At 44.2% G+C, this 20,958-nt stretch overlaps 1 protein-coding gene across 1 annotated transcript in view; it reads left to right on the forward strand.

The window, feature by feature from the left end:
* The window catches only part of LOC139560331 (protein unc-13 homolog A-like), an 83,692-nt gene that overhangs the window by 42,461 nt on the left and 20,273 nt on the right, over positions 1–20,958 (forward strand). Inside the window, exons 9-21 of the mRNA XM_071376995.1 lie at positions 3,713–3,917; positions 7,640–8,707; positions 10,361–10,463; positions 12,685–12,728; positions 13,455–13,533; positions 14,121–14,132; positions 15,474–15,551; positions 15,907–16,126; positions 18,480–18,707; positions 19,014–19,155; positions 19,234–19,403; positions 19,571–19,686; positions 19,807–19,970. Coding sequence (XP_071233096.1) covers positions 3,713–3,917; positions 7,640–8,707; positions 10,361–10,463; positions 12,685–12,728; positions 13,455–13,533; positions 14,121–14,132; positions 15,474–15,551; positions 15,907–16,126; positions 18,480–18,707; positions 19,014–19,155; positions 19,234–19,403; positions 19,571–19,686; positions 19,807–19,970 — 2,629 coding nt within the window. The remainder of the gene's footprint in view (positions 1–3,712; positions 3,918–7,639; positions 8,708–10,360; positions 10,464–12,684; positions 12,729–13,454; positions 13,534–14,120; positions 14,133–15,473; positions 15,552–15,906; positions 16,127–18,479; positions 18,708–19,013; positions 19,156–19,233; positions 19,404–19,570; positions 19,687–19,806; positions 19,971–20,958) is intronic.

The following is a 20,958-nucleotide window of genomic DNA, read 5'->3' on the forward strand; positions in this document are numbered from 1 at the left end:
TCTTCCTTGCTGAGTGGACTTTCAGGTTATTTCGATATAGGACTCGTTTTACTGTGGATATAGATATTTTTGTACATGTTTCCTCCAGCATCTTCACATGTCAAGCAAAGAGGCACTGAGTTTGAAGGTAGGCCTGGAAATACATCCACAGGTACACCTCCAATTGACTCAAATGATGTCAACTAACAGAATCTTCTAACGCCATGGCATCATTTTCTGGAATTTTCCAAGCTGTTGAAAGGCACAGTCTACTTAGTGTATGTTAACTTCTGACCCACTGGAATTGAGATACAGTGAAATAATCTGTCTGTAAACAATTGTTGGAAAAATTACTTGTGTCATGCACAAAGTAGGTGTCCTAACCGACTTGCCAAAACAAACTATAGTTAGTGTGGTTGAAAAACGAGTTTTAATGACTCCAACATAAGTGTATGTAAACTTCAACTGTATGTAATATAATCTTTGAGAATTAACAATCATCAAAATAAAACGGTCAGGGAGAATTGAAATTCCCAAAACAGTGAATTTAGCAGTATGGCTTTTGTTATTATGTTTGTGCAAAATAATGCAGCATTAGCCATGGCAAAATGTCATAGAAAAAGTTAAACATTTTCTCTCAGCTCCATGGCAAAATGTATAGAATAATAGGAAATTTGCTTTAAAACTGCAAACGTTTCTCTCAGCTCCATGGAGAAATTTGTAGAATTGCAGGAAATTGGCTTTAAAATGCAACAACAAAAATTCTCTACAATTTAGCCATGCCGATGGCCCAATCATGGCCATTGCCTAAACCCCTTTTTGATCCAGAAAAAAACCCTGTGATCTTATTCTGAGAAACTGCACAAGTACTTGTCAAATGGTGCTAATGCAATTAGCGATCACTCTCCTATTGCCTGTATTAGAGATACAAAGCAGAAAAATACGGATCCTCGTGTAATTATGAAAATACATATGAAAATTGTCTTTCCCCAAGGGTAGAGTATTGCTCTGAGCTTTCCTTTGTCAGTTGCATACCTGACCCTGAATTCACCTTGGAATTCTTCTCATTTATCTTTGTCTCTCTGGCGGATAGACATGCCCCCTTTTAAATGCCTTGGAGTTAAAAAAAGGAAGAAATCCTTTGTTCTCTTCAAAGCTTTCTGACTTCATTATAATGAGAAATCAGGCCTGGGCTAGAAAAACTGACTCGATATCTGACTGTCAGCTTCTCAGGCAAATGAGAAATAAATGCACTTCCTCAATTAAGAAAGCGAAGTCGAGCTACTTTCTAAATTCTATTTCAGACACGGCTAATGATCCAGCTACATTTAGGGAAATAGTTAATGCACTGAACCGTGGAAATTCCACCAATTTCCTACCTAATCAAGTTCTTTCTGGCACTGGCATCATTACTGAACAAAGTTAGATAAGTGATACATTTAATTAGCATTTTATCTCTGCAGGCTTCTTATTTAAAAGAAATAGTGGTTTAACTGACCCTTTAGTTAGTTTAGTTTAGTCAGACCACTGTCTTCCCCTCTCCCAACCATTAGTTGGCTTAATGGAAACCCCTGTCAACTACAATAAAATCATTTCATACATTTTCTGTTTTTGATGTACTAAACGCTTTGCTAAATTTGATGTAAAAAAAATCCATTGGGGATGATTCGCTTGGCAACTTCTTAGTGCAGCTTTCTGCCCCTCTTATTGCGCAATCATTGGCACATTTTCTACTTGATGATTGTCTCTGGTGCTATCCCTAAGGTCTGGAAAGTGGCCCATGTTCACCCCCTTTACAAAGGTGGTGACCCTTGTGACCTTAATAAGTATTGCCCTATTTGTAAACTTTCTTGCCTAGCTAACATGTTTGAATTCTTGATACAGTATTTCTTAACTTCCAAATCTATTCTAAATGTACATCAGGGGAACTTCAGACCAGGGCATAGTACCATCACAGCAGCATCACTGGTTTTACATGATGTCGTAAATTGTTTGGCTAGGAAGAAACACTGTGCTGCTGTATTCATTGACTGGTCTAAAACATTCAAAAGTGTCATCCACTCTTTACTAATTCAAACGTTGTCTGTAATTGGCCTGGGTCAGGCATCATGTAACGGTTTAAACACTACCTGACAAACAGGACACTGTGTAGTTTTTGATGGTGTTAAGTCAAGTTTCCTTGACATTACGAAAGATGTCCCACGGGTATATTTTAGGTCCTCTACTTTTTACTGTCAATATAAATAATATTGGTCAATCTGCAACAAAAAAATAACATACACTTGTATGTCGATGACACTGTTGTGCTATTGCCCGCAAGGTTTCCCGGGCTTTTTCCGAGCTGCAATCTGCCTATTGTTGCTTTGCAGAAAGCCTTTGTTAAACTGAAATGGGTACTTAATACAGGTAAAACAAAGTACATGATGTATTCCAATTCACTCAAAAATATATCTGAGGTTTTACGTATATGTACATTGTATGGTGCACACATTGATCATGTCTCCTCTTATAAATATCTGGGCATCTGGATTGATGAAAAGTTATATTTTTATAAGCATATGGATGAGTTAGTTAAGCAGTTGAGAATAAAAATAGGCTTATTTTCTAGAACTAGATAATACTAGATCATCACAGCCGAAATCAGATAATTCAGTCAACTTTCCTGCCAGTGCTAGACTACGGTGACACAATATATATGAATGCAGCTCCCACTACACTGAAACGATAAGAGACAGTTTACCACAGCCCACTTCGCTTTATTACGGGCCACAGGTTCAGTACATATTATCGGATCCTATATCAGAAAGTAGGCTGGCCCTGTTAAGTCTCGTAGATCGATACACTGCTCTATTTTTGTTTATAAAGCCCTCTTGCATAAACTTCCGACATACCTTCTTTGTTAAATTGAAAACATATGAGTCATCAGAACACAGGGATGGCTAACTCTAGAGATCCCATTGATCTCTACGGAGTTAGGTAAATCTGCATTCAGTTTTTTTTGCGCCCCGTGTATGGAATGATCTGCAGAGCTCTCTGCACCTTGATGCTCTTTTACCTCTAGGCCAGTTCAAGTTGTTGATGGAGAACATCCATCTTGAGGAATGTGATTGCTTAAATTTCTTGTAAATATTGCATGTTTTTTGTTACTTTTGTTTTTGTAAATGTTGTATAATTTATGTACATACACGGCTCCCTTGCAAAAGAGGCCTTGGTCTAAATGGGATTTCCCTGTTAAAATGAAGGTTAAATAAATAAAAACTGGATTCCAACAGTCTGGCAGTATGACCGTGGCAAGATTTTGTCAGATTCCTATGTGAACAGGTTCCAATGTTTTAAAATCTGAACACAACAGACAAAATCTGAACCAGCCCAAATGAGCTGAGTCTAGACTGTCCGTGTGAACGACAGTCCCGGATCTCCACAATGTAAATGTAGCTTTAGTCTCACTCTCACCCACTCTCTCCTATACCCACTCTCTCAGGAGGGACAGCTTCACTTTCACTTTCAGGTCTAAGTTAGTCCCTGATTAGAGGGAGAGAATAGAAAGAATCAGTGTTGCAGACCTCCATTCTGTTCATTGACCAGTTATTCTCATATGTCTGGTTCCTCTCAAGGTTTCTTCCTGCCCCAAGGGAGTTGTCCCTCCCTCCCTTGTCACTGTTCCTCTAGGATAATCAAGGCCCTGATTTAATTGAATAATAATTGATTGAATGTGTTCCCCCCTCCCCTCCAGATGAGGACCCAGACAGTGCTGTGGATGACAGAGACAGTGACTATCGCAGTGAGACCAGTAACGGCATTCCTCCTCCTTACTACACCACGTCCCAGCCCAATGCCTCCGTCCACCAGTACCCCATCAGAGACCAGCAGAACCGCCCCTCCTCCTACCCCCCCTCTAACAGCTGTGACCCCCTCGACTACCACCAGAGGGCCATCAGGTGTGTGTTGTCCTACTCCCCTCTATTTGTTTGCTGCCTGATCTCCTGCTCCAGCTCAGTGCTTGTCATGCAGGCCTGTTCCCCTCGGGCTGAGGAAAAGACACACTTCCCTGCCTAGGTTCCCTGACTTGGTTCTTTGACTGAGTTCCCTGGCCTGTCTCTCTCTCTCTTGCTGCTTCTTCATGCATTATTCAACAAACAATCTCATGGTCAATAGTGTGTGTGTGTGTGTGTGTGTGTGTGTGTGTGTGTGTGTGTGTGTGTGTGTGTGTGTGTGTGTGTGTGTGTGTGTGTGTGTGTGTGTGTGTGTGTGTGTGTGTGTGTGTGTGTGTGTGTGTGTGTGTGTGTGTGTGTGTGTGTGTGTGTGTGTGTGTGTGTGTGTGTGTGTGTGTGTGTGTGTGTGTGTGTGTGTGTGTGTGTGTGTGTGTGTGTGTGTGTGTGTGTGTGGCCAGCCATGTCCGAAATGTGGCTTGCCTACTACTTTCCTAAACTAAATACTGTGTACTAATCGTACTACATACTATTTAGAACGTACTGTTTAGTACAAACGTAGGCAGTAAGCAACAAATATCAACATACTAATTTCGCCTTCTCAGTATGGAGTAGTATGACATCGTGGAATTTAAAGCATACACATAATATAGTTCACGAAAGTTTAACTTCATCCAGTTAGCGTAACATCATTCACATTATTTCCTATTCTACGGGCATAGTGCGAATGAATACAAACAAATCATCATCACCATAGCATATTTTTTCTTCTGCTCTTTCCTATTAGCCATGTGAGGAATGGCATTCACTTATTTACCTTATAGTCTATAAGCATGGAACAATAATATACATTCCTCAGGCTTGCTGTTTAACCTATGGGCTCACTTTTGCAATTATCACATTCCTCCCTCTCAACCAATGGGCGTAAATCTTTGGATGTATTTATATGTCAACTTACCCTCGTTCTCTCAATTGCTGTTTTCGCCAACCATCCACCTCCCCACTAGCTATAATAACTTTAGGGCCCGTTATTTTGGGTTTTTTGATGTGAACACACCAGCCAGCTGGTCTGCGCATGCTCTGAGGACGCGGCTAGGGATGCCGTCTGTGCCAGCAGCCTTGTGAGGGTTAACACGTTTAAATGTCTTACTCACGTCAGCCGCAGAGAAGGAGACGGGGGGCCCGCAGTCCTTGTTAGCGGGCTGCGTCGGTGGCACTGTATTATCCTCAAAGCGGATAATAGAAGGTGTTTAGTTTGTCTGGAAGCAAGACTTCGGTGTCCGTGACGTGGCTGGTTTTCTTTTTGTAGTCCGTAATTGCCTGTAGACCCTGCCACATACGTCTCGTGTCTGAGCCGTTGAATTGCGACTCCACTTTGTCCCTATACCAACATTTTGCTTGTTTGATTGCCTTGCGGAGGGAATAACTACACTGTTTATATTCGGCCATATTCCCAGTCCTCTTTCAATGGTTAAATGCGGTGGTTCACTCTTTCAGTTTTGCTCGAATGCCGCCATCCATCCATGGTGTTTTGTTAGGGTAGGTTTTAATAGTCACAGTGGGTACAACATCTCCAATGCACTTCCTTATTAACTCACTGAGTCAGCGTATAGATCAAGGTTATTGTCTGAGGCTGCCCAGAACATTTCCCAGTCCGCGTGATCAAAACAATCTTGAAGCTTGGATTCCGATTGGTCAGACCAGCGTTGAATGGTTCTAGTCACGGGTAGATCCTGTTTGAGTTTCTGCCTATAGAACGGTAGGAGCAAGATGGAGTCGTGGTCGGATTTTCCGCATCGCGGAAAGAGTAGCAGTGGTCCAGTGTATTGCCTGCACGAGGTGTGTTGGTTCATTGTCCTGTTGAAAAACAAATGATAGTCCCACTAAGCACAAACCAGATGGGATGGCGTATCGTTGCAGAATGCTGCGGTAGCCATGCTGGTTAAGTGTGCCTTGAATTCTAAATAAATCAGTGTCACCAGCAAAGCACCCCCACACCATCACACCACCTCCATGCTTCACGGTGGGAACCATACATGCAGAGATCATCCGTTCACCTACTCTGCGTTTCACAAAGACACAGCGGTTGGAATAAAAAATCTCAAATTTGGACTCATCAGACCAAAGGACAGATTTCTAATCCTTTCTAATCCTGTCCATTGCTCGTGACTCTTGGCGCAAGCAAGTCTTCTTCTTATTATTGGTGTCCTTTTAATAGTGGTTTCTTTGCAGCAATTCGACCAATAGTCAAATAGTCTCCTCTGAACAGTTGATGTTGAGATGTGTGTTACTTGAACTCTGTGAAACATTTATTTGGGCTGCAATTTCTGAGGCTGGTAACTCTAATGAACATTTCCTGTGCAGCAGAGGTAACTCTGGGTCTTCCTTTCTTGTGGTGGTCCTCATGAGAGCCAGTTTCATCATAGCGCTTGATGGTTTTGCGACTGCACTTCAAAAAACTATCAAAGTTCTTGAAATTTTCCAGATTGACTGACCTTCATGTCTTAAAGTAATGATGGACTGTTTCTCTTTTGCTTATTTGAGCTGTTCTTGCCATAATATGGACTTGGTCTTTTACCAAATAGGGGTGGATACTTTGAAGAATCTCAAATATAAAGTATATTTTGATTTGTTTAACACTTTTTTGGTTTCTACATGATTCCATATGTGTTGTTTCATAGTTTTGATGTCTTCACTGTTATTCTACAATAGTAAAAATAAAGAAAAACCCTTGAATGAGTAGGTGTGTCCAAACTTTTGACTGGTACTTTACATTGAACAACAGAGCAGCTTTTCGGTATGTTTTGTTATTTTTGCATAACAAGAACTCGACGACGAAGTTGGCTCTTTTACAGTGGAGGTCAATTGGAAAGAATGTTTTTTTCCCCAAATTTTGGGAGAGGAGAATTCCTTATTTTTACGTGAATATTGACTCGGAGTGTAGGGCTACCTGCCATCATATCTGGCTCCAAGGATCTTCCCTCGGAGACGAGGCCATTCCCCAAACTATTTAATAAAATGTCATATTGCATTCTGTCTTTGTTGTTCATTCAGTCAACCCTGTATTGGATTGAACTATAAAACGTTCTATTTTCGGATACCCAAAAAGCCTACTATTTAAAATGCAAGTATGGGTATTCGGACATGGCCAGTGAGTGTTTATGAGTGTGTCTGTATCCTTTCCTTTACATTTCTCTCTTCTCTGCTCACCCCCTTTCCTGCACCTTCTCCCTCTCTCTCTCCCTCTCTCAATAATTTTTTTAATAGCTTAATTTAATGTACAGTATACTGTAAATACTCCTGTGTTTGTTCCCTGTGAGGATGCTTGTTCTTTTTAATTTGTCAGCTTTCTGGAGGCCCCTCACCATTCTGCTCTATTTATTTATTTCTCTCTCTCTATTTCCCTTATTTTATTTATCTCTCTGTCTGATACTGCTGTCGCAATTAACTCTCATTGATTAACCATCAGTTTTACCTTCACGGTCAGGCGTTATAGCAGAGTGTTTTACTATTGCTCAGGGATGCTCTGGACATTGTGTACATTAGGAAAGTCTCTCCATGTTGGTTACTGCTTCTTCTTCTTTTTTCCTTCCTTCCCTCTTCCGTGTTCCTCCACCCTGTCTCTCATCCTCTCTCCACATTCTCACTTCCATTCCTTCTCTCTTCTCTCTCTCTCTCTCTCTCTCCCCATTTATCTTCGTTTCCCTGTCTTGCTCCCCCTTCCTCTCCAGTCCGACGGGAAGCTATGCGTCGTCGGCAGAGTTGAGTCACTGCAGCAGCCAGCTGAGTGAGGAGGAGTACGAGCCGGAATACAGAGAGAGAGACCCTTATGATGAGAATGACTCCTACCACTCCTGCCACTCCTCTGTCAGCTACAGCAAAGGTTCTCCCGACTGGGACCCCGATGAGACCCAGGGGGCGTACAGCGACGAGGGGGGCTACAGTAAGGACGGGGGCGAGGAGGGGGCCATCTATGAGGAGAATGACAGGGGTCTGTATGAGGAAGAGGTGGCGTATGAAGGAGAGGAGGGGCACATATATGACGATGAGGATTACCTTCTGGATGGGACCCTCAGTGAGGATATAGAGGTCCCCTACACCCCTACCCCCACCAGCACGGCACCCCCCACACTGGACGTCCCAGGTGCTTCTAGACCCCCCCTGCAGAAACAGCCCTCTCTGCATCAACAGCAGGCTCCACCCAGCCAACCGCCCAGCCATGCCTCAAATCAGGCCCACCCTCCGGGCATGGATCCAGGAGGACAGCCCTCGGGACAGCCACCCACCCAGGCCCCTCAAGCCCAGTCTCATCCCCAGCCAGCTCCTGCCCCAGCCCAGTCCTTCTTCTCCATGGCCAAACCCTTCTCAGCAGCAGTAACAGGCCTGGCCTCCTCTTTCCTGTCTTCTGGAGTCCCTACTGCCCAACCTGCTCAGGCTCACCTCCCAGCTTCACAACCCCAGCCCCAGTCTGCCTCCTCCATCCCCCCATCTCACCCCGCCACTGCCTCCCATGGGCCCCAGTCCACAACCACTGGCCCCCCCTCTCAGCTGAACTCCTCCACTGCCTCTCCCTCTCAGGCCCAGCCCCTTGCCCCTACAACCACCCAATCAGAGGGCCCTGATGCCGAACCCCCCCTGCCGGAGGACCAACTCCTCCTAGAGGAAGACAAACCCCTTCCCCCCAAAATTAGGACCCCCACCCCGACAGAGGAGGAGCACCCCATGGAAGATGAGGACCAACGGTATGACGAGAGTCGCCCCCCCACCCCCGTAGAGGAGGAGGAGCCCCTCCCAGAGAGGTAAACCCCCATCTCAAATCTTTTTCTGTTCTCCATGCGCAGAAGGGGCTTTGTTTATTGGGCCACCATATAGGGTGGACTGTGAAAAAGCACATAAGGGTGCGTCTGAAATGGCCCCCTATTCCCTTCCAGTGCACTACTTTTGACCAGGGACGTTTTAACGAAGTGTCTTGATTAACCCCACAGAACCCCCCTCCTTCCCCCTTAAAAACACATAAAAAATAACATTTGCCTTTCCTGAAATAACACTTGAGCTTGTCTTTTCCTACTATCACTGACTGCTGATAGCTGCTTTATTGAGGATAAAATGTACTTACTTTGACTGTGAGATGTGGTTGTCTCACCTAACTACACTACATAACTAAAAGTATGTGGACACCTGCTCGTCAAACATGTCATTCCAAAATCATAGGTATTAATATGGAGTTGGTCCCCCCCTTTGCTGCTATAACAGCCTCCACTCTTTTGGGAAGGCTTTCTACTAGATGTTGGAACATTGCTGCGGTATTAGTGAGGTCAGGCACTGATGTTCGGTGATTAGGCCTGGCTCGCAGTCGGCATTCCAATTAATCCCAAAGGTGTTCGATGGGGTTGAGGTCAGGGCTCTGTGCAGGCCAGTCATGTTCTTCCACACCGATCTTGAAAAACCATTTATGTATGGACCTCGCTTTGTGCATGAGGGCATTGCCATGCTGAAACAGGAAGGGCCTTCTCCAAACTGTTGCCACAAAGTTGGAAGCATAGAATCGTCAAGAATGTCATTGTATGCTGTAGCGTTAAGATTTCCCTTCACTGGAACTAAGAGGCCTGAACCATGAAAAACAGCCCCAGACCATTATTCCTCCTCCACCAAACTTTACAGTTGGCACTATGCATTCGGGCAGATAGCATTCTCCTGATATCCGCCAAAACCAGATTCGTCCGTCGGACTGCCAGATGATGAAGCGTGATTAATCACTCCACTGCTCCAGAGTCCAATGGCGTCGGGCGTTACACCACTCCAGCCGACTCTTGACATTGCACATGGTGATCTTAGGCTTGTGTACGGCTGATCGGCCATGGAAACCCATTTCATGAAGCTCCCAACAAACAGTTATTGTGCAGACGTTGCTCCCATTGGCAGTTTGGAACTTGGTAGTGAGTGTTGCACCCAAGGACAGACGATTTTTACGCACTACGCACTACGCGCTACAGCACTCTGCGTTTCCATTCTGTGAGTTTGTGTGGCCTACCACTTTGCGGCTGAGCCGTTGTTGCTCCTAGACGTTTCCCTTCACAATAACAGCAATTACAGTTGACTGGGTCAGCTCTATCAGTGCAGAAATGTGATGAACTGACTTGTTGGATAGGTGGCATCCTATGATGATGCCACATTGAAATTCACTGAGCTCTTCAGTAAGGCTCTGCCAATGTTTGTCTATGGAGATTGCTTGGCTGTGTGCTCGATTATACACACCTGTCAACAACGGTGTGGCTGAAAGAGCCAAATCCACTAACTTTATGGGATGTCCACGTACATTTGTATATATAGTGTACCTGACTAAAATGTAGAGAAATGTACAAATGTTCAAAAGTAATGCACTATATAGGGGCAAGGGGGCAATTTCGGCCCCAGATATAGAGTTGTTCTCAGACCTGCTCTTATCCTTGTAGTCCTCCTGTAGATGAGGAGCCCAAGGAGCCGGTGGACCCGTCCGTAAGGGCTAGGGAGAACTGGCGACGAATCATCGACAAGGTCCAACAGCAGCTTCGAGAGGTAAGGTATCACACTCAAACCTTGTTCCCATGTCCCAGTCCTATACTACTGGCCCAAGCCCTGTGTACTACTGTCCCTACGCCTGATCCAGCCCCAGTCATATCCACATCCCTAAGCCTAACCTCAACTTCAACCCCAGCCCTATCCCCGGTCCTCTTGTCCTATCCCCCAGCCCCATCCCCTAACCCTTGCCTAACACGCCAGCCCTAAATTCAGCCCCGGCCCTATCTAGTCTACCAACCCACTCCTACCAGCCTTGTTTCCAATCCTACCAGCCTTGTTTCCAATCCTACCAGCCTTGTTTCCAGCCCCAGTCCCATCCAAAGTGCTTCATCCAGGTGTGGAGAAGAAGAGAGGGGACAGTAGCAGAAACATTCTAAAAGTCTCTAAGTACTTTCTGCACAGCTTTGAAAAATGAATGTGATATGCATTATTTACTCCAAACGCTAGAGTGAATGGGTTCCCGAGAGTATTTTGAAAGTACATTTAGATACCGCAGTGCAGACCTAATGTGTCTCACAGCATGCAATCAATATTTTAAATGATCTGAAAATACATTTTCTATAGATGGTGGTGCACATTTTCCCTTAGTATGGAAAAGAACTCAGTCAACTCTCTTTCAGTCTCACGGGACTGCTAAAACATTTGATTTGAACGTTTCGTTTGATTGATTTATCAGTTTGCTCACATTTATTCACATATCATTTTGCTAATCATTCTGTTTTAATTGAATGAATAAACACTTGCTTTGATGTTTTATGTGGGTTTTGTCACTTTGCTTTTCCCCCCCCTTTTCGTTTGTCCCACTACTTTGTTTTCTTTCCAGTTTCATGTCATTGCCATAGCGATACTCACATGCACTCTGGTCGGCCATGATTGGAGCAGATTGACAGGTGGGTACAATGATTGGTTGCTCAAGAGAATGGTGGACTTGTTGGCCAGTGATTTTTCATTAATGTCCTGCGGTGCACACATACATTTTCACTTCAATCTTCAATTTCACTTCATAACAACTATGCTGTCTTGTACAATGTTTAATTTGTTTGAATTTCATGGTTTGAATACTCTGCACATTCATTATTATGATTTTATAACTGTAACAATCTCTCAACAATCTCCAAGCTCGTAGGCGTTAACTACAGTCAGGTGAACTTGGCAAGAAACTTTTCCATCAATACCTTTTGTAGTGAACGCTTGCAAAATCAATCAATAACATTTAACTTTTTTATACCCGTTTGCTTTTAAGCAGTATGCAGTTGGAATTAATTTTCCTTTCAGTATTTATTCATTATATTTTTTCTTCAAATCTATGGGTTTAAGAAGGGCCTGTGCAGATTCAATCTGGCTTTCAATAAAACCAGACAAACAGCGTGAGGATGTGGGAGGCAGAATCCCAAGGTTGAATGAGTAACAACTCTCTCTTTCTCTATGGTATTTCTCTGACCCTGAGCTGGAGGATGGGAGTCTGAGTGTGTGACGAGGGAAAAGTACATTTGATTGCTGTGATGGTCTGTTCGGTTAATGCTACAGTCTGGAACTGGTAGATCTGTGTTTTGACTTTTGAATTAGTGATGTATAGCCATTGATCCTTGAAGTATATAGCTGGGGGGGGTTTTCAGAATCATAGACTGTCGCTTTAATAACACACATAGATCTATGGCAGAGCTGCTCAATTCCAGGCTTTGAGGGACAAAGAAAGGCTGGTTTTCTTTTCTCCTTTGTGGTTGATTGATCAATTTATGTCATTGATTGGACAGAGTTCACTCACCTGGAGTTCTGAGTTCTGAATGGGTTCTTTAGTAGAAGGTCTCTATAGAAGTGATTTCACAGTTTATTAGGTCTAATTTAGCTCTATGACAGAAGGAAAGAGCTGGAGAGAGTGGGAGGGAGAGAGAAAGAGAAGGATGGAGAAAAAGAAAGACATTGAGAGAGGAAGATGAATAGATAGTGCAGCTTTGAGAATGTTGTCGGAGGTAGTCATCAGTGGTGGAGATGGTCTTGATTTCTCTGTTAGGGGGCTCGGGGGCATCTTCCCCCACACATTTTTTTTTGAATTTACCAGCTAAATGCTGTCCTCTGGTGCACTCTGGACATGCTCTGCATATGGAGGAAATTGATATCAAACGTTTAGTGAAAGATTTTCATCACCCAGATATAACTGTACTCTTCCCACCCTCCTCCCGGTCTTCTTTCTCTCTCCCTCTTCCCCCTCTTTCTCCAGGCACGAGGAGAGACATCCAATTCCTTGTGGTTTGGTAAAGGAGGGTGAGTTACCCATCACTGCTCAAAATAAAAGATCACATACAGTAACTACCACTGTACCACGGCAGCTCAGTGCAGTTACCACAATGAGATTTACATACTTACAGTAAATGCTATACTAACTAGCGTAGTACAACGATCAATAAATAAATGATTGCCACTACTGTGAGGTATGTAATACTGTAAAGTGTACATTTTCAGATTTTCCTCTTAAAATAGAGGATAGTTTCATCCACTGGCTCCAGTCCAGTGTATATTGACCGATGGGCTGGGTGCCCTGAGTGGACTGGCAGCTCATTTGTAAATGGCAGACCTTATTTTAGAGTGTGACCGCGGCTGCATTGAAAGTAACCAGCCCAATATATGCACACTCAGTTAGCCAAATACACATCTGGCTGCTCATTCATTCAGGTGGAGTATTTCTTGCATATAGACATTTGGGACTCCTTGGTCACCTTGGTTTCACTGTTCAAATGTGTATGGCCAGGAAGTGACCACCCTCTCAAGGGCTTCATGTATAGAATAGGATCATTATTAGATTAGTCATACATTATCGTCCGGTTTTAAAAGTAAATAGCAATAATAAAAAAACATCTGGAGCACCTTGTCATCATCATTTCACTTCAACAAAATCGTCTAAACTTATCCGTAGCAGCGGATATAGGTCTGAGGGGTATACAGTATATTTGTTGGCTGGTGTATAACAGTAAGGTTGTTTTACCTGCTCAGGGTAGGAGAGGTTCTGTACAGCATCGACAGCATGCCTGACCTACGCAAGAAGAAAGGCCCCACCCTGGTCAGAGACCTCGTAAGAGACCACACACACCACATCAACTTTACCTTGGCATATGCCACCCCGCCTCCCCCTTTTGGAATCATTACTGCCATTATTGGCCTTTCTGTCTGTTCAGTTTCCTCTGCAGCACTCTGGGGACCTAGCTCCCCCCCACAGACATCACACCCGCTCACTCTTTAGCCAGCCTTATGTCCTGGGAAATTGTGAAACCATGGCACAAAATGAGGGATTACCATTTTGCAGGGGATGGTGTGACAGGAAGTCTATAGCCATGACTCTAACTGTGGCATCCTCCGCCTGAGTCATATAGCTGTCAGGCAGCGAATAAGATGCCTACGTACGTAAAAGGAGGAAGAGGGCAGAATATATTAAAAGCCAAAAGCTGTTTAACACACACAAAACAGACACACACACTCATTTACATACACACCCTCTGCCTCCTTCCCCTTTCTTATACATTGTATATCAACATCTATCACATGCCACTCAACGAGACATGAGTATAAATCAATATGCTATATACAATTCTGATATGGTGTTTGTTTGCTGACATGTGTTCCCTCTCCCCCTTCCCTTGCATCTCTACTTCTGTCATGCAGTTACAGGCCATGGTGAGTACCTGTACCAACACATATACAGTACCACTCAAAAACCCTTGTAAACATAATATCCATACTTTAATTACACTATATATACAAAAGTAGGTGGACACCCCTTCAAAAGAGTGGATTTGGCTATTTCAGCCACACCCGTTGCTGACAGGTGTATAAAATTGGGCAACGCCGCCATGCAATCTCCATAGACAAACATTGGCCGTAAAATGGCCTTACTGAAGAGCTCAGTGACTTTCAAAGTGGCACCATCATAGGATACCACCTTTCAAACAAGTCAGTTTGTCAAATTCCTGCCCTGCTAGAGCTGCACCAGTCAACTTTAAGTGATGTTATTGTGAAGTGGAAACGTCTAGGAGCAACAAAGGCTCTGCCACGAAGTGGTAGGCCACAAACTCACAGAATGGGACCGCCAAGTGCTGAAGCGCATAGCGCGTAAAAATCGTCTGTCCTCGGTTGCAATACTGAGTTCCAAACTACCTCAGGAAGCAACGTCAGCACAAGAACTGTTCGTCGGGAGCTTCATGAAATAGATTTCCATGGCCGAGCAGAAGCACACAAGCCTAAGATCATCATGTGCAATGCCAAGCGTCTGTTGGAGTGGTGTAAAGCTTGCCGCCATTGGACTCTGGAGCAGTGGAAACACGTTCTCTGAAGTGATGAATCACGCTTCACCATCTGGCAGTCCGACCGACGAATCTGGGTTTGGCGGCTGCCAGGAGAACGCTATCTGCCCGAATGCATAATGCCAACTGTAAAGTTTGGTGGAGAAGGAATAATGGTCTGGGGCTGTTTTCATGGTACGGGCTAGGCCTCTTAGTTCCAGTGAGGAAAATCTTAACGCTACAGCATACAATGACATTCTAGACAATTCTGTGCTTCCAACTTTGTTTCAACAGTTTGTGGAACGCCCTTTCCTGTTTCAGCATGAATATGCCCTCGTGCACAAAGCGAGGTCCAAACAGAAATGGTTTGTCGAGATCGGTGTGGATGAACTTGACTGGCCTGCACAGAGCCTTGACCTCAACCCCATCGAACACCTTTGGGATGAATTGGAACGCTGACTGCGAGCCAAGCCTAATCGCCCAACATTAATGCCCAACCTCACTGATGCTCTTGTGAATGAATGGAAGAAAGTCCATGCAGAAATGTCCCAACATCTAGAGGAAAGCCTTCCCAGAAGAGTCGAGGCTGGAGCAACTCCATATTAATGCCCATGATTTTGGAATGAGATTTTCACATACTTTTGGTCATGTAGGTTCAAGACTCAAATTAAATGTATCATTTACTCTCTCTCTCCCTCCCTCCCTTTCTTGATCTCTATTCCCCCCCCCCCTCCAGTCTATGGCCTCTCAGAACGCTCGGAAGGCTGGGATCACCACGGCGATGGCCTGCAGCACCCTTGGCAATGAGGACCTGGTGGGTCACACAACTTATGACCTCAGCACAGCTAAAGAATATCCATTCAGTTTAATTCTCATTTCAATCAACTTTATTATTATCATCCCCAAGGGGCAATTTTCACCTGCGGAACATAACACTTTGAAAATAATATGTAGCCGACCACACTATTTAGTGCTGAAATGCAATTGATTTATTAAACAACCAAGGTTTTTGGCAGCTAGCTGCCTTCATCAGGCAGTGTGCATGTATAATTAATACCATATTCCTCCCTCTGCCACTCTCTCTCTCTGCCTCTTTCTCTCTCTGCCTTTTTTCTCTCCCTCTCTTTTTTGCTCTCTCTCTCCCCCCTCTCCTTCCATCCCTTCTGCAGAAGAGTCATGTGTACAAGAAGACCCTACAGGCTCTGATCTACCCCATCTCCTGCACCACGCCCCATAACTTTGAGGTGTGGACGGCCACCACACCCACCTACTGCTACGAGTGTGAGGGACTGCTGTGGGGCATCGCCCGCCAGGGCATGAGGTGCTCCGAGTGCGGGGTCAAATGTCACGACAAGTGCCAGGACCTTCTCAATGCCGACTGCCTGCAGAGTAAGGAACACACATGTGCACACACACGAACACATGCACAAGCATTTCGCTACACTCGCATTAACAACGGCTAACCATGTGTATGTGAGCAAAAATATATATATTTGACATACAGTACCAGTCAAAAGTCTGGACACACCTACTCATTCCAGGGTTTTTCTTTATTTTTACTATTTTCTACATTGTAGAATACTACTGAAGACATCAAACCTATGAAATAGCACATGTGGAATCATGTAGTAACCAAAAAAGTGTTAAACAAATGAACATTTATTTTATATTTGAAATTCTTCAAAGTAGCCACCCTTTGCCTTGATGACCGCTTTGCACACTCTTGGTATTCTCTCAACCAGCTTCATGAGGTAGTCACCTGGAATGCATTTCAATTAACAGGTGTGCCTTCTTAAAAGTGAATTTGTGGAATTTCTTTACTTTTAATGCGTTTGAGCCAATCGGTTGTGTTATGACAAGGTAGGGGTGGTATACAGAAGATAGCCTGATTTGGTAAAAGACCAAGTCCATATTATGGCAAGAACAGCTCAAGTAAGCAAAGAGAAAGACAGTCCATCATTACTTTAAGACATGAAGGTCAGTCAATCTGGAAAATGTCAAGAACTTTGAAAGTTTCTTCAAGTGCAGTCGCAAAAACCATCAAGCGCTATGATGAACATCAAGCGCTATGATGAAACTGGCTCTCATGAGGACCGCCACAGGAAAGCAAAACCCAGAGTTACCTCTGCTGCAGAGGATAAGTTCATTAGAGTTACCAGCCTCAGAAATTGCAGCCCAAATAAATACTTCACAGAGTTCAAGTATCAGACAAATTTCAACATCAACTGTTCAGAGGAGACTGCGTGAATCAGGCCTTCAGGGTTGAATTGCTGCAAAGAAACCACTACTAAAGGACATCAATAATAAGAAGAGACTTGCTTGGGCCAAGAAACACGAGCAATGGACATTAGACTGGTGGAAATCTGTCCTTTGGTTTGTTGAGTCCCAATTTGTGATTTTTGGTTCCAACCGCCTGGTCTTTGTGAGATGCAGAGTAGGTGAACGGATAATCTCCGCATGTGTGGTTCCCACCGTGGAAGGAGGTGTGATGGTTTGGAGGTGCTTTACTGGCGACACTGTCTGATTTATTTAGAATTCAAGGCACACTTAACCAGCATGGCTACCACAGCATTCAGCAGCGATACGCCATCCCATCTGGTTTGCGCTTAGTGGGACTATCATTTGTTTTGCAACAGGACAATGACCCAACACACCTCCAGGCTGTGTAAGGGCTATTAGACCAAGAAAGAGAGTGATGGAGTGCTGCATCAGATGACCTGGCCTCCACCATCACCCGACCTCAACCCAATTGAGATGGTTTGGGATGAGTTGGACCGCAGAGTGAAGGAAAAGCAGCCAACAAGTGCTCAGCATATGTTGGAACTCCTTCAAGACTGTTGGAAAAGCATTCCTCATGAAGCTAGTTGAGAGAATTCCAAGTGTGCAAAGCTGTCATCAAGGCAAAGGGTGACTACTTTGAAGAATCTCAAATATAAAATATATTTTGATTTGTTTAACACTTTTTGGGTTATTACATGATTCCATATGTGTTATTTCATAGTTTTGATGTCTTCACTATTATTCTACAAAGTAGAAAATAGTAAAAATAAAGACCCTTGAATGAGCAGGTGTGTCCTAACTACTGTATCTAATTTTTACATTACACACGCACTATATTTTCTCCTTACACTCTCTACATACAGAGAGAAATACATACCCATTACTCTCCTCTCTCTCTTTCTCCCCCCCTCTTCCTTTTCAATTTATCTCCTGTGTAATGGGCTGTTATCCCTTCTGTTTCTCTCCTCTCTCACTCCTGGACTCAGTCCCTCCATCCTTATTACTTCTCTAATTCACATTCCCCAAGATTAGATTTTTAGCTCAATTCGCTACTGTCTCTTTTATCTCCTATTACTCACTTGTCCCCTCTCCCCACTATTCCTCAGGAGCCTTTACTCTGAAGGTTTACCCAAATGACCCTCACTGCCTCTTTTCTCACTCCATCTCCTATTCTCCATCTATACCAGGGATGGGCAACTTTGATTGGGGGCCACAAAAAATCTGAACTCATCATGAAGAGCCACAGTGGCAGTGGGGGGGAATTGATCTATACCCTTTTCTCTCTCCCTCATTTCCCCCCCCTCCATCTTTCTCTGCTTGTCTTTCTCCCTCCTTCATGCCCTTTAACTTTTATTGCCTCACTCTCCCTTCTCTCTCTTCTCTCTTTTTTCCTCTCCTTTCTTTCGGCTCTTTTCCTATATGCTAACCCCTATCCTCCCCCTCCCTCTCTCTCGTCTCCCAGGGGCAGCGGAGAAGAGTTCTAAGCATGGGGCAGAGGACCGAACCCAGAACATCATCATGGTTTTAAAGGACAGGATGAAGATCAGAGAGAGGAACAAACCGGAAATCTTCGAGCTCATCCAGGAAGTGTTTAGTGTCGTCAAGGCGACGCACGCCACGCAGATGAAGCAGATCAAACAGAGCGTGCTCGATGGGACGTCCAAGTGGTCGGCCATGATCAGCATGACTGGTAAAACAAGGACTGAGATTGAGATTGAGATTAGATTTGGTAGGTGTTGGGATTAAATGTATAATATGAGGGGGTGTTGGTTACTGACTGGCAGTAGGAACAGTGCATCAGTAGACTTGCCTTTGCCAAACAGAGAATAAATTATATTTTACATGTTTGCTTTTGAGTACTTTCTTTAGCATATGCTCTTATCCAAAGTGTTTTTGGTGTGTATTTAAGTAAGGAGACTGAAACAACCATTTAGCTACTACACTCTGCGTGGTGTATGCCCAGAGTCTAATGGTGTGACCTGTGTCTGTCTCTCAGTGCAGTGTGCACAGGGCCTTCAGGCCAAGGACAAGACCGGCTCCAGTGATCCCTACGTCACAGTTCAGGTGGGCAAGACCAAGAAGAGGACCAAGACCATCTATGGTAACCTCAACCCTGTCTGGGATGAGAACTTCCACTTGTGAGTACAGCGAGTGTGTGTCTGTCGGTCTGTGTGGCTATGTGTGGTTAAGTCTGACATCATTTCGTCATCTCGTAGCGAATGCCACAACTCGTCGGACCGGATCAAGGTACGCGTGTGGGATGAAGACGATGACATCAAGTCCAGGGTGAAGCAGAAGTTCAAACGGGAGTCCGATGACTTCCTGGGTCAGACCATCATCGAGGTCCGCACACTCAGCGGCGAGATGGACGTATGGTACAACCTGGGTGAGTGATAGAGAGGGAGTTTTGGGGAAAGAGAGGGGTGGGAGAGGAGAGAGAGAGATGAAGGAAATGGACAGACGAAGAAGGAAAGAATGATCAGAAGAGAAGAGGGCATTAGAAGTCAACCCAATAGAATGTCTTGACGTGAGTGTGTTGGTGTCCTCTGGCAGACAAGAGAACAGACAAGTCGGCTGTGTCTGGAGCCATCCGGATGCACATCAGTGTAGAGATCAAAGGAGAGGAGACTGTGGCTCCCTACCATGTCCAGTACACCTGTCTACACGAAGTAAGACCTACCTTACCTTACCTACCACACACACACACACACACACTCTCGCTCTAACCCCACCCCCTCACACACACACACACACACACCACTAACAGTTTTTCCCGGCTGTGTGTGAAGCACCTGTTCCAGTACACTACCGAGGAGCAGAACAGTGGTGTGGTGAAGATACCTGATGCCAAAGGAGACGACGCGTGGAAGGTGTACTTCGAGGAGACTCCTCAGGAGATCGTGGATGAGTTTGCCATGCGTTACGGAGTGGAGTCCATCTACCAGGCTATGACGTCAGTACCATCACCATACAGAACACATACGGAGAGTTTGGAAGTTGGTTTCAACCAGAGACATTGCTATACATAAATACATTTATACAATGGGTGGTTCTAACCCTGAATGCTGATTGGTTAAAACCGCATTCCAGCCAGTGTCCAGACAGACAGGCAGGCAGGCAGTGTTTCTCAGCCAGTCAAAATCATGAATCACCTGGCATCATTTGTATTGACATATAGAAAGAAATGTCAATTGAAAAAAGGTCAAGCAAAATGAAGTGCAGCTAGTTTGCAGTCTTTCCAGCTTCAGTTGGAAGTGATTGTGTTAGCTGTGTTGTTGGCTAGCTCTTCTGAACAACAGTGTCCTAATGAGAGAGTACATTTTCTACACCAGGTGAAATCGTGCAGCATTAGCTATGGATGTATCCAAATAAATGTCACTAGAAAACAGTTTAAACAAATGCAACTGCAGCTACTTTGTTGTTATTCTGGCTGCACTGTTTGACGTGACTGTAAGTTAGTCGTAGTTGGCTAACTAGCGAGCAAGGGATAAGAACGCTGCCAGCCAGTATTGCAATGGAACATTTAGAACGAACGACTGGGTCGCGTCCATAGATACAGAACAAAAAGGCTGAACGACTGGGTCGCGTCTCTGGCAACCAAACCGATAGAACAAATGACCAGCCGGCTTGGGTAGCAACCCTAGATTTGTGTCAGGACTATATCTTGTGGAAGGATGAAATAGTATGAATAAATTAATAAAAATAACGTTTTTATTGAAAATATGTAAATTATTATTTGAATATGTTGGTAACCAGTTGTATAAAAGTGGAACTGACACTCTACGGCTTTGCATTATTTTCCAGAGAACGCATAGAGCCCCGAGTTGATTATCCCTTTCAGACCATTGCTATAATTTAACACATTTGCCGCTAGAAATGTATTCAACATCCACTGAAGTATCTAGCAAGTTTACTAGATAGCTACTGTAGTTGCTTTGGTA

The sequence above is a fragment of the Salvelinus alpinus genome, chromosome 30 (genome assembly GCF_045679555.1).
Source record: "Salvelinus alpinus chromosome 30, SLU_Salpinus.1, whole genome shotgun sequence".
In the NCBI taxonomy this organism is placed as follows: Eukaryota; Metazoa; Chordata; class Actinopteri; order Salmoniformes; family Salmonidae; genus Salvelinus; species Salvelinus alpinus.